Source organism: Erithacus rubecula, assembly GCF_903797595.1.
Source record: "Erithacus rubecula genome assembly, chromosome: 26".
NCBI classification, from domain to species: Eukaryota; Metazoa; Chordata; class Aves; order Passeriformes; family Muscicapidae; genus Erithacus; species Erithacus rubecula.
In genome coordinates this window covers 675,904-688,641 of record NC_136678.1, presented here as the reverse complement: position 1 = coordinate 688,641, position 12,738 = coordinate 675,904, and the positions used below count along the sequence as shown (strand labels likewise).

The window sequence follows — 12,738 nt, the reverse complement described above, 5'->3', positions numbered from 1 at the left end:
AACAGAGGCAGAAATCCCTTTTTGGGGCAGGACTTGGGCTCTTTTATCAACTTAAGTGTTTTCTCCTGTTCATCACACCCTTGGTTTTACATGGTGTTTTTGAAGCAGAGATGGGGAATTAAGTCTTTACATCTCCAAGAACCTTTTCCCTCTAGATGCTAGCAGGACCCACTGCTCTGGGCTGTGTGGTGGCTGTCATGAGGGCTCAGGGGCAGATGGCCCAGGTAGGGTTAGGAGCTGCAGCACAGAGGATCAGGTACCACCCTGGTGTGGAGACCCAAACCTGCCTCCCTTGCTTGGCAGCTCCTGCTGCTCCCCATGGAGGCAGGGCATGGGGGAGATTGTGGAAGCTGCTGCAGGGGTGGAGGGGTCAGGAAGCTGCTGCCTTCTCTGTGAGCATGCAGGGATGCTGTGCTGTGCTGTGACATCTCAGCTGGATGTGCCCTAGATGGGATCATGCCCAGGTAGTGCTGCTTGGTCAATAAAGCTATAATGAGTCTTTATTTAGTCCCTTCTTTATGCAACTGTAGAGGTTCTGTCACAGAGGAGGGGGGAGCAGGAGCCTCTCTGCTCTGGAGCCAGGCTGAGAGAGCTAGGGATGTCACCTGGAGAAAGCTCCAGGGCCTAAAGGAGCTCCAGGAAAGCTGGAGAAGGACTTCAGACAAGGGCCTGGAGCAACAGGACAAGGGGAATAGCTTCCCACTGCCAGAGGGCAGAGTTAGATGGGATTTGGGAAGGAATTCATGGCTGTGAGGGTGAGAAGGCCCTGGCACCGGTTGCCCAGAGAAGCTGTGGCCATCCCTGGATCCCTGGAAGTGTCCAGGGCCAGGCTGGACAAGGTTTGGAGCAACCTGGGATAATGGAAGGTGTTCCTGCCCATGGCAGGGGGTGGAACTGGATGGTTCTTAACCTTTTAACCCAAACCAGTCTGTGGTTCTATTGAGGTTCTGACATTTCACATGTGATGGACCCCAGAGAGCCAATTCTACTGAGGCCTGGTCAAAGCCAGAAGGATTTGGGTTGCATTTGGGTTTTGGAGGGCCACAGAAAGATGTAGGTTAGAAGGTTACCAGCAGAAGTCTTAACTGCAACCTCCTGCTTAAGAGAGGGCTCCAAAGGTCAGGTTGATCAGAGCATCTGGTGTTGGCTCAGATATGGGAATCCTCTGAGGGTGGAGGTCCCATCACTGTGGATCTTGTCCCAGCATTGTGCCACACAACCCTTGAAAAGGTCAGGTCCTGGCACAGCTGCCAGGGCAGTGGTAGGTGTTCAAAAGACCTGTGGATGTGGCATATGGGGACATGGGTTTGTGGTGAATATGGCAGTGCTGGGGGAGTAGTTGGAACTGATGATCTTGTGACCTGGGAGAGCTTTTCCAACATTAATGATTCTGTGATTCTGATTTTCCTGTTGTACCCCTGTGCCTTGTGTCTCGTGTCCTTTTGCCAGGCAAGCCTGTGTCTCCTTTCTCCATAACTCTTCTCTAGACAGTGGAAAACTGAAGTTCAGTCTCCCCAAGTTCTCTTTTCTCCTGCCTAGTGGGTCTCTGCTGAGCTCCCAGCCCCAAAGGTCCCAGGTAAACCATATCCTGGGACTGGGACTGTGGCCATGCTCTGAGGGTTTGTCCTGGGTGCCACCCACCTGCTGACCCTGCACTGGTCACTCAGAGTGGCTTAGGGACTGACAGAGACCACCATGGGAGCACCAGGATGGGACCATGGGGACTGCACATCCTGGCAGAGGCATGAGTGGGGCTGAAGGAGGTGAGACATGGCCCAGGAGAAGCAGGCTGGGACTGGAGGTGCTTTTGGGGTTTCTCTTGCCCGAGTTGCAGTGGGACAGCTCTGACCTCTGCTACTCTCTGCTGACCAGCAAGCACAGCTGGATGTGTCTGCTCACCTGTGCCAGGGGCTGCAGCCTGGGAAAGGGGCTGGGGCACCCAAACCTGCCCCTGAAGGAACAAACTGGGGTTGGCTTGTGGCCAAGCACCCTGGAGCCTGGAGGTGATGGCACCATTTGAGGAGTGGGACTGGAGCCTCTGAGCCCCGTGGCCAGAGAGAGGGTGTATCACCCTGTCACTGAGTTCTGTGGGGTGTTACCCCGGGGCAGGGCTGAGCCTGACAGCCCTGTGACCTGCCCTGGGGGCCCTGTGTGGATGGGATGAGCCATGGCTCATCCATGGCAGCCCATGGAGCACAGCGAGCCATCCATGGCTCACTCACAGCCCGGCACAGCGAGTCCTGTGGAGTCTGCTGCAGGGCAGGAGCTGCCATGTACCCCCCGAGCAGACTGGCAGGACGAGACCCCTGCCTGGTGTGTCTGGGAATGGGCAGCTGGGGAGACGGGAGTCAAAGCTCCTTCACACACAGGGCTGCGGGACCATCACATTCCTGGTGGCTGGTGCTGGAGAAGCAGTGACTGCAGTGGGCAGAGGGGCGGGGGTCTCAGGCAGGGGTTGGCAGCTCTTGGCTCTCCCCAGGCTGTAAGGATGGAGCTGGAGCTGGATGGTGAGCCAGAACTGCCCACGGACACCGCAGCTTACCAGAACAGTGACAGTCCCGAAACTGCTCCCCCGAGCGCCCAGGGCTCAGCCTTACCCGTGCGTGGGAAAACAGCCTAGCTGGGGGAACCCACACATTAGCTCTGCTCCTTCTGAAGGGCTGGGGCGCTCAGGATGACCTCCAGGGCCGCCCGACGTCAGGAGCCCGGGTCTCCTGGGACACCTGGGATCTCTGCCAGGGTGGCGAGGTTGGCCCCAGGGAGCACGAACCAGTTCCTGGCTCCGCCAGCCGCCCTGCCCTCTTAATGAGGGATAATGAGGCGCATCTCATCAGCGCTGCAGACTTGGCCCCTGGCTACGGCGGCTGCCGGCAAAGCCCCCGGGAGGGCCCGCGAGTGATGGAGGGGCTGGGGCAGGAGGGACTCCGCCCGGGGGCTCTGCGGGGTTGGGGTCTGCGGGATGCATGAGCAGGGTGGGCTGGGGGGTGCGCGCTGGGACAGCACCTGCGTGCAGGGAGCGAGGGGCTGATCCAGCCCTTGTCGGTGACCTCGGCACATTCCCGGAGGGATTTCTTCCCATTGCAGACCTCACCTGGGTGAAGGACCCACACACACAGCGTGTGCGGGGGCACATTCAGCTGACCTGTGACCGTCACCCGCCCTGGCAGCCCATGGCCTGCACAGGTCCCCAGATGTGGCCCCGGCAGCCCGGCCCAGCCCGGGGAGCCCCTCGGTGCCAGGCGCTGGCACAGGAACAGACGGTGTTGCGGTGGCCGGGAACGAGACGGGCTGGAAAGGAGACGGTGTTTGGCTGCAGGGGAGGGAGGATCAGGCAGGACCAGGCTGCGCTGCCCCGGCCGCGCTCACGGCTCCTTCCCCCGTACAGGTCACACGAGGCTGGGGGATGCTGCTTCTTGCTGGGGAACAGCCTGAGGGCTTCAAATCCGCGTCTCGGGGGCTTGGAAGGGTGGGAGCTCTGTGTGTTGAGAGGTGGCCCAGCACCCTTGGGTGAGTGGCTGGGGTCTGTTCTCTGCTTTTGTCTCCTCTCCTGGTCTGCGCTCGGGGTTCCCAGAGCCCCTGCCCGGCTGGTGCTGCACGCAGAGCCGACTGCCCCAGCTGGCACTGCACCCAGAAGCCCCTACCCTGGCACTGCAGCTGCTCATGGTGCCTCCTTGGCTGGCACCGCAACCCCCATGCCCCCAGTCCGGTACAGTGCCCTGTACTGTCTGTACTCTTCCCTTGCTGGCATTTACTCAGCGTTCCCCGCCCAGTCAGCCCTGTGCCCCACCGCGCACTGTCCCCACCAGCACTGCACAGCACCCTGTAGCCCTGTGCCCATGGGGATGCACCCCCACAAGCCGCTGCAGCGCGCCCCAAGAGCTGCTCTTGCACCTCCACATCTGTCCCTGCGCCCCCGGCTGTCGTGCAGAAGCGCCCCAGCCCTGCCTCACCCCACTCCCTGCCCCATCCCACACCCTGCCCCATCCCACACCCTGCCTGCTCACAAGAAGACCCTGAGGCACCGCCTGCCCTCGGGCACCCAAAAGCTCCTCCCGGGTGAAGCGGGGCTGCGCCGGGCCTGGCCGGGCTTCGCCTGGGCGTGAAGGGAGCCTGAGCGCAGGAGGGGCCAGGCGAGGCGGCAGGAATGCGAGTGGGAGAGCGGCCGGGCAAGTAGCGACAGCTCCCGGGAGCGCGGATCCCACACGCGGCTCGGGCGGGGAGCGGAGCCCGGCGCGGGGCCGTGCGGAATGGGGCACGCCGCGGCTCAGCCCCTCTGAGAGCCGGGCGGAGGGCGGCGAGTCCCGGCGGCAGCAGCACGGCCACCGCGGGGAGCCGGCCCGGGAGCTCGGCTGAATTCCCGCGGCGGGTAATGCCCGGCTGGGCCCGCGCGAGGGGCTGAGAATCCCGCGCGCCATGACCCCCGAGAAGGTGCTGAGGGAGGGCGTGCTGGAGAAGCGCAGCGGGGGGCTGCTTCAGCTCTGGAAGAAGAAGCGCTGCCTGCTGACGGAGAAGGGGCTGCAGCTCTTCGAGCCCAAGGGCTCGCGGCGCAAGGAGCTGAGCTTCGCCCGCATGAAGGCCGTGGAGTGCGTGGAGTGGAAGGAGCGGCACATTTATTTCACGGTGGTGATGGACGACAGCGTCGAGATCGATTTCCGCTGCGCGCAGGAGGACCCGGGCTGGAACGCCGCGATCACCATGGGGCTGGTGCGCTTCAAGAACCAGCAGGCGATGCAGGAGGTGCGCGCCCGGCACAGCTGCCGAGCAGGTACCGGAGCCACCGCGGGCCGGGGAGCAGACCCAGCCCGGGATGAGGGCCCTGGCCGCAGGTTCCTGTCCTTGAATGGTTTGGGGAATCACAGAGGGGGTCCGAGGGACCGGGGTGGTTCTGCAGGTTGATATTCCCATGTTCCCCTGCCACTGGCTGAGATGCCTCGTGGGTTTCACTTCTCTGTATCCCTGGACAGGGATTTTATAACATCCTCCCTCTGTCTGGGGCGGCCTGAGGGATATGGGGCCCTTTGCCATCCTGCACGTGGAATGGGATGTGGATGGTTTCTGGCCCCAGTCCCCTCAGGATGTCCCCTGTCCCAGCGCTAGCTGAGCAGGTGACAGGAGCCTTCTCTCTGCAGTGGTGCAGCTGGACGCAGCCGCGGTGGGACAGCCCAGGGAATCACAGCTTCCCAGGAGTCGGATGGAGGTGGCCCTCGGCTCGGCAGGTGCTGGGGACAACGGGATCCCTGCGGGCAAGTGAGGTCACTGCTGTGCAACCCGGGGACGAGGACAGTGGCCCCGGGGAGGCTGGTGCTGGCACTGGCTCCCCCTGTGCTGGGGCAGGACTGAAGCACCACAAGAGCTGGGCTGGCACAGCCACCTCTCCTTGGCACAGCAGGGCAAAGGACACAAGCAGGGCCACCACCTGGTGCTTCAGACGAGGCAGGAGGTGACATCCATGCCTGGGCCCTGCCACCCTTCATTCCACTGACATGTGCAGACCGCGGTGCACTGCTGGGACCCCGGCCTCTCCTGCAGGACAGGGGATACATGAGGCTGTCCTGGAAGGATCCATGCCACAGGGAGCTCTGCTTGTGTGACAGTGGCACTGGGACAGATGGATGTGGCTGGGTCCTAATTTTAAAAAGGGGCTGCTGGAGAGCTGCTGCTGCTGCAGCAGGGACCCCTCAGCAGGGCACTGAACTGAGAGCGTGGGGACATAGCAGTGCTGCTGGACATTGTCTCACCCTGGGATGTCTTGGGCTGTCGGGGATTGCTGGGGACCCCAATTCCCTGTACCAAAAGTGTTCCTAAACAGGACTTTCAGCTTCTTACCCTGGTGTTGCTTTGATTTGTGGGACCCCATGACACGGGAGACCACAAATCCTGCACAGAGCTTTGCCAGTCATGATCCCTAAACCAGTCAGGCTTTAAAGTCCCCCACTGGCACCCTGAGGCTGGTCCCCAGTCCTGCAGCGCCCAGGGATTCCCACGGTGGTTTGTGTGCCGTGAGCAGGAGCAGTGCTGTGGCTCTGCAGCAGGGAAGGGATGGCCCTGCCCCGACAGGCAGCGCAGACAGCAGTGCCTGGAGCCACCAGTGCACTGCACAAGCCGGAGCCTGAGCCCAGCCCGGGGCCGGAGGCGCTGCGGATCCTGCGGAGCTTCCCTGGCGCGTGGGAATCAGGGAGTGCGGTGTCCTTGTGTCCCGGGCCATGGTAGCTGACCCCAGCCTGCCCCCCAGCCTGCCCCCCATCCTGCCCCCAGCCTGCAGCAGAGCCTGTCCCCATCCTGTCTCCCATCCTGCCCCCAGCCTGCAGCAGAGCCTGCCCCCCAGCCTGCCCCCATCCTGCCCCCAGCCTGCCCCCATCCTGTCTCCCATCCTGCCCCCAGCCTGCAGCAGAGCCTGCCCCCCAGCCTGCCCCCATCCTGCCCCCCAGCCTGCCCCCATCCTGCCCCCCAGCCTGCCCCCGTCCTGCCCCCAGCCTTCCCCCATCCTTCCCCCCAGCCTGCAGCAGAGCCTGCCCCCATCCTGCCCCCCAGCCTGCAGCAGAGCCTGCCCCCATCCTGCCCCCCAGCCTGCCCCTGTCCTGCCCCCCAGCCTGCAGCAGAGCCTGCCCCCAGCCTGTCCCCAGCAATCCTCCCAGCCTGTCCCCAGCATTGCCCCCAGACTTTCCCCAGCAATCCCCCCAAGCATTCCCCCCAGCCTGCCCCCAGCCTGCCCCCAGCATTCCCCCCAGCCTGCCCCCCACGAGGCCCATGGGTCCTGTCCCCGTGTCAGGGTGGCTTTGGGGACGGTGGCACGGTCAGAGCCTGCTCACCATGCAAGGTCAGGCTAGTGCTGGCTCTGCAGAAACAGGCTCTGGTGCTCCACCCAGCAAAGCCTCCTTGGCTAGCAGCTGTTCTTCAGAGCTGCATTTACTGAGACCCCCTGGCTGGGAGTGGAGAGGATAGAGGGGGGCCAGGGTGGGGGTGCAGGTGAAGCTGGACCAAGCCCTGCACAGACAGAGCTCTGCACCATCCCAGTGTCAATGACAGGGACAAGGGGGGCTCCAGGGATGGTGGGACCCTCCACAGGACATGATTCAAGTGTGAACAAGCCCCTGCCCAGGTCCCTGCACACGTGTCAGGAGGGAATGGGGTGGCCATGAGGGTGCTGGTGCTTACACAGCATTTCCAGGGCAAGGATCATTGTCTTGGGGTTTCCCTTAAATCCCCAACTCTTGGAGTCAGAGGATTCAGTGAGGCTCAGTCAAAGCCATGTGAGCATTCCAAGCCAGGTGGGTGCCAGGGTGGGAGCACTCAGTGCAAGGGAGTTCCCAAAGTTACTGGTTTTGTCCAGTGTGACTCCTTTTTTTTTTCAATTTTTCTGCTCTCTTGTTCCCTGTAAATAGATACTTTCTGTTTTCCAACTGCCAGCAAGGAACTGGCAGAGAAAATGAGCAATGAGGGTGTGTAAGCACCAGCCCTGGCTGTTGCATATCCCTGGGCACTGATGATGAGGCAGCAGAGAGGCACTGTACCTGAGAGTGGGGAGAAATTCAGGCAGTCAGTGGAGGGAGAGGACAATAAGAGAACACAAATCCCTGTGTCAGTGTCTCAGGTCCAGGCATGGGGGAAGTGAAGCCTTTCCATCCTCATCCCAAGCCCTTCATCCAGACCAACACACATCCAGGGTCCCTGCCTGGTCTCCATATTCCCCGGGACTTCAGACCTCCCCAAGTCTCCAGGTTTGGGATTTTCTTCTGAGCAGACACCCACACCTGCCTGACCCACCCTCAGTAGTTCCCAGCCTGACCCTGGAGCAGGGGCTGGGGATCAGGGCCCAGCCAGCAGTGTGGGGGTGGAAGGCGTGGTGGCTTCATCTGCCCTTGGGAGGGCTGAATGTCTCTGCAGAGGAAAAATCACCCCCAGACTAAAAAGCAAATAAACAGCCCAGAGACCTGGCCAGGGTCTGGAGCTGGGCCAGAGTCAGAGGCTGGAGCATCCCCAGCAGCAGGGACATGGTGCCAGAACATTTCCAGGCAGCCTGGAAAGCAGGAGAGGAGCCACAGGAAGCATTTCTAGTGCCCCTGGGGGAGGGGGCAACAGGGGGATGTATGGTGGGGTTGTGGCCCCTCAGCCCCTCCAGCACATGGGCTCCAGTGGTGAGGAGGGGCTGCCAGGCCCCCCCGGGCCCCAGGGAGAGCCCCAGACAGGAGAGAGGTGCCCTGGAGCACCCAGAGGTGCAAGTCAGGAGCCTGAAAATCTGCAGTGCTGCTGGCAGTCCAGGGTGCCCCCGCTGCAGCAGCCCTCCACACTTGTCTGAGGGTGCCCCAGTGCCAAGGCTGCTCTGGGGGTGCCCTGTGCCCCCACCCTGGGCAGGGGCTCTGCCAGCACACACAGCGACTGGCACCCTCCCTGCAGCACCACAAGGGTCAGTGGGTGCAGGGGGCAGGAGTTTTTCCACTTGATGACATCCTAGGTCTGGCTGTGGGATCAGTTTGGGGCTGGCTGGACACCCTGGGTGCCAGGGAGGGCAGTGGGGTCACAGTGCTGAGAAAGGGAGGTGCAGCCTGAAGGTGCTCATGCTTTTGTCAGGTGGGACCATGTGTGGGACATCCTCCATCACCGAGGGTCCTGCAGAAAGCTGGCACTGCCCTGCTTCTCTTGGGAGCATCCCTAAGCTACTGGCTGGTTCCTCTTTAGATAAACAAATCCCAGCTGTAGTAATTAGCATTCTGCATTTTGGCTTTAGGTCAACTGTCCAGCTTCCTCCAGATGCTCCTAGAATGGTTTCATTGTTGACCACCCTAAACTGCAATTTCTGTTGTTTTGGGACCCATGACCTGCCTGCAGTTCTGCTGTGTCTGTGTGTGCAGGCTGCAGAGTAGCAGAGGCTGGGATGGGATGTTCCCAGCATTGCTGTAGGGAGCTTGGCCATCTCCAATGAAACCTCCTGCATTTGGGTGAAGGAAGAAATAACTGTCCTTGTTGTTGCCTTGATCTTGGGGTGCTGAGGGGGTCAGGGCAGGGATTGCAGGGATTACACATTAATTCCCCAACAACAGGGTCCTGCTGGGGTGTCTTGGGCTGGGTGTCCCCGGGGGTTGAGGACTGTGGCTGTGACATTCCCCAGCAGTAGAGCTGAAGTTGTGGGAGCCCATGGAAGGGCAGGGCCTGAGCAGGAAGGAACAAAACCTTCCCCTGTACTCAGCACTGGTGAGGCTGTACCTCGAGTGCTGTGTCCAGTTCTGGGCCCCTCAGTTTAGGAAGGACATGGAGGGGCTGGAGCACATCCAGAGGAGGCAACAAGGCTGGTGAGGGGCCTGGAACACAAACCCTGTGAGGGACAACTGAGGGATCTGGGGATGTTCAGCCTGGAGAAAAGGAGACTCAGAGATGACCTGATCACTCTTACAGCCCCCTGAAAGGTGTGGGGCCATGTGGGGTTGGTCTCTTTCTCCAGGCAGCACTGACGGAACCAGAGGACACAGCCTTAGGCTGCACCAAGGGAAACTTAGGTTGGATGTTAGGAAAAAAATTTTTCATGGAAAGAATAATAAAGTACTGGAATAATCTGCCTGGGGAGGTGGTGGAGTGACCATCCCTGGATGTGTTTTTAAAAAAAAGACTGGATGTGGCACTTGGTGCCATGGTTTAGTTGAGGTATTAGCACCTCAACTGGGTTAGACTCGATGATCTTGAAGGTCTTTTCCAACCCAGTGATTCTGTGAAAACCAGGGCCCAGACATTGCTGGAGCTGCAGGGGGAACAACCTGCACATCCCAGCACCATCTGTGTCTGAGCCACTGGGTGGCTCTGGGGGTGGGGGTGGCCCTGCCTAGCCCAAAGTGGATACTGAGATATATCTCAGAGACAGATGTAAAGGTCTAAATACCCTGAAAATGTCCAAAACCACTGTCAGGGTCCCTGCCTAGGCCAGAAATTTTGGATTATTTGGAATAGTTGGTTATTTTTTGGGTTTTTTTTTTAATGCAGAATATTTTGCCTTAGGCTGGAAACCAGCCTGAACTTTGTGATACTCATATTCAAACACCTGCTGAGCCAGGGCTGCCACTGGCATGGAGCAGCCCAAATCCCCCTCCTGGTGAGAAGAGCCCACAGGATCAGCACTGGGAAGGTTTCATGTGTCATTGGCAAAGCCATTGAAACATTTCAGGCCTCCCCAGAGTATTCAAGCAGAGAAAAACAAACTGTCCATGATATTTCTAGAAGTGTTTCTTCCATTTTGGGATAATTGTTCTCCTTTGGCATCCAGCCCCAGAGCTGACTCCAATGGATTTGCTCTGAAGCCAGATGGGGAGGACAAATCCTGTGCCCAGGGATGGAGAGGGTGGCATGAGCCCTGTTCTGAGCTGCACCAGGCCCCAGGGGTCTGGAGCTCAGGGCTCCCAGGACAGGGGCTGTGGCTGCAGGAGCAGGGCCTGGAACAGCACATCCCAAAGGGAAGAGAAGCCTCTGCCCTGCCAGGCAGTGGGAAATGGGAGTGTCATGGAGGGGCTGATGCAATGGGGTGAAGATAATGGGACAGATGATCTGGGAGAGGTCTCTCAGCCCCACGGGGAATATTTGGGGTCTGGCCTGGGGCTGTGCTGGTTCCCAGGCCAGGCTGTGATGATTATCCAAATTCTGGCCCTCTTTTCCATCTCAGGGCATCCCTCAGGTTTGGTTGGACTTGTTCACAGATGCAACAGGGTGAGGAGATTCCCCCCAGGGCTGCAGAAGGCATTTGCTCTTGGAGAACCATCCTGGGAGCTTCCACTGTACTGTCACCAATCCACAGAGCAGGTGGGACTGGCTGGATTCCTCTGGCAGCTCAGGAGGGGTGAGAGCTGCTGGATGCTCTGCAGAGAAACACCCACAGGGGATCATTCCTCAGGACAAGTCCCATGGCCCTTCTCCACTTCGTTGCCACCTGATCCTGCAGCCTTGCAATCACCTGGCTTAGGGGGTGACCTTGCTGTGCCCTGGTCCCTGAGCTGTCCCATAGAAGAAAAACCTTCTCCACACCTTGGTGAGTCTGTGGGGCATCATCTGTCCCAGTCCTGTGACAAACTGGTGCAGCTGGGGCTCTCCTGTCACCCCCCAGTGCTGGACTCTGAGTGTGGCAGTGGGGGGATGGATGTGAGGATGAGTCCCAAAGGACACCAGAGGCTCATCTGTAATTTCTGAGTCTGTCCTGGATGTTCTGGGAGCTGCTGTCTTTGTGAATTCCATGGGGGTTGATGGAACGAGGACAATGGTTGGGAGAGGGAGAGGATAGGATGGGTGGGAAGGTTCCAGAGGAGGGGAAGAGATTCCTCCAGCATTGCTTCAAGTTCATTTCTTCAGGGAGATTGGCTTCATGTGGGGCAGCTGAGCTGCTCACAGGAGTCAGGTGCCTTTGTATTTGGAGTCCCAAGGCCTTGAGGAGCCAGAGACTATCGGGCAGCTCTGACAGCCCCTGCTGTGGGTGTGGGGCTGATGCACCAGCACCCTCCAGGGACTTGGAAGGTCCAGAGGGGGAAAATGCCCCATCCCTCTAAACACACTGGTAAGAGAGTAAACACAGGTGACCTGTAGGTCACAGGGACATTCAGGGACAAGGAGCTGTGCCTGGGACCTGGTCCTGGCTGGGTCTGACCACCCCATACAGCTCTCTGGAAATATTCTGTTGGCATCCATCCCCTTGGTTGCAGTCCATGGGGAACCCTTCCCTTCAACCAGTGGCTCCCAGTAACAGGGATATTGGATTTGCAGCAGCAGCAGCAGCACATGGACAAATCACAGAAGTCTGAGTTGGAAGGGACCCACAAAGATCACTGAGTCGCACTCTTAAGTGAATGGGGATCAAACCCATGAGCTGGATGTTATCAGCACCCAGCTCTGACCCATGGAGCCAATCTCAGATATATTTTAGTGTTTTGCTCTGCATCTGCCCTCAGCACTGCTCTACCCCAGAGATTTCCAGCCTGATCCTTCCCACCCCCACAGATCAGAGTGGTGTCCAAGGCCCAGGTGGTACCTGATAAAACACCTGGAGGCAGCTCCTTGAGTTTGTGAGCCAGGGATGGGGACTCAGAACATCCCCTCTGTGTCAGCTGGGGAGGAGGGATGGGAGATCTCAGTCCCTGGCCAGTCCCTCGGTGCTGTCCCCACGGCAGAGCCGGGACTTTCAAACCCATGGGAAAACCCCAAATCTAGGGGTCCCATTGCCCCATCCTCCTCCTGCCCTTCCCTTCTCCTCACTCCGGGTCCCTCAGAGGATGAAACCTGAGACTGGAGCAAATGGCATCCGAAACAGCCCCCGCCCCATCCCCGGAGCCGCGGGAATGCAGCGCCTTTGTCACGGGCTAATTTTGGCTCCTCTGTGCTCCGAAAACAATCCCAAGGCATCCGGGAGGAAAGATGCTGGAGGCCTGGCCCCGTGGGGGCTTTTCCTTATAAAGGTCTGACGGGGCTGGTTAGAGCCTCCTCCTGCTGGGGGTGAGAGCAGATCCTCTGCTCTGGGTGGAGCCGGGCAGGGTCCTTGCAGGGCCCCGGGGCTGGGCTGCCTGCGGGGGGCTTCCCCTGCCCCTGGGACTTGCTTGGTGCAATTCACACGAGGATGGCACTGCCACTGCTGCTGTCCCCGAGCTCTCGGCAGCTGCTGCTGCCGTCCAGGCAGGAAAGGAGCCGGGGGGCTCTGCAGGATGGGGCTGTGTGTGCTCCCACCACGGGAGCTGCCCCACTCCTGCAGCTGCGTGTCCCTCCCGGCCATGAAAGCCC

At 59.9% G+C, this 12,738-nt stretch overlaps 1 protein-coding gene across 1 annotated transcript; it reads left to right on the top strand.

Moving 5' to 3' along the window:
• The first annotated feature begins 4,363 nt into the window (after window positions 1–4,363).
• Window positions 4,364–5,825, top strand: PHLDA3 (pleckstrin homology like domain family A member 3). The gene is made up of 2 exons (XM_079327353.1): window positions 4,364–4,765; window positions 5,130–5,825. Exons 1-2 carry the CDS (start codon window positions 4,414–4,416, stop codon window positions 5,249–5,251), a joined length of 474 nt encoding a protein of 157 aa, XP_079183479.1. The 5' UTR covers window positions 4,364–4,413; the 3' UTR covers window positions 5,252–5,825.
• The last annotated feature ends 6,913 nt before the right edge of the window (window positions 5,826–12,738 follow it).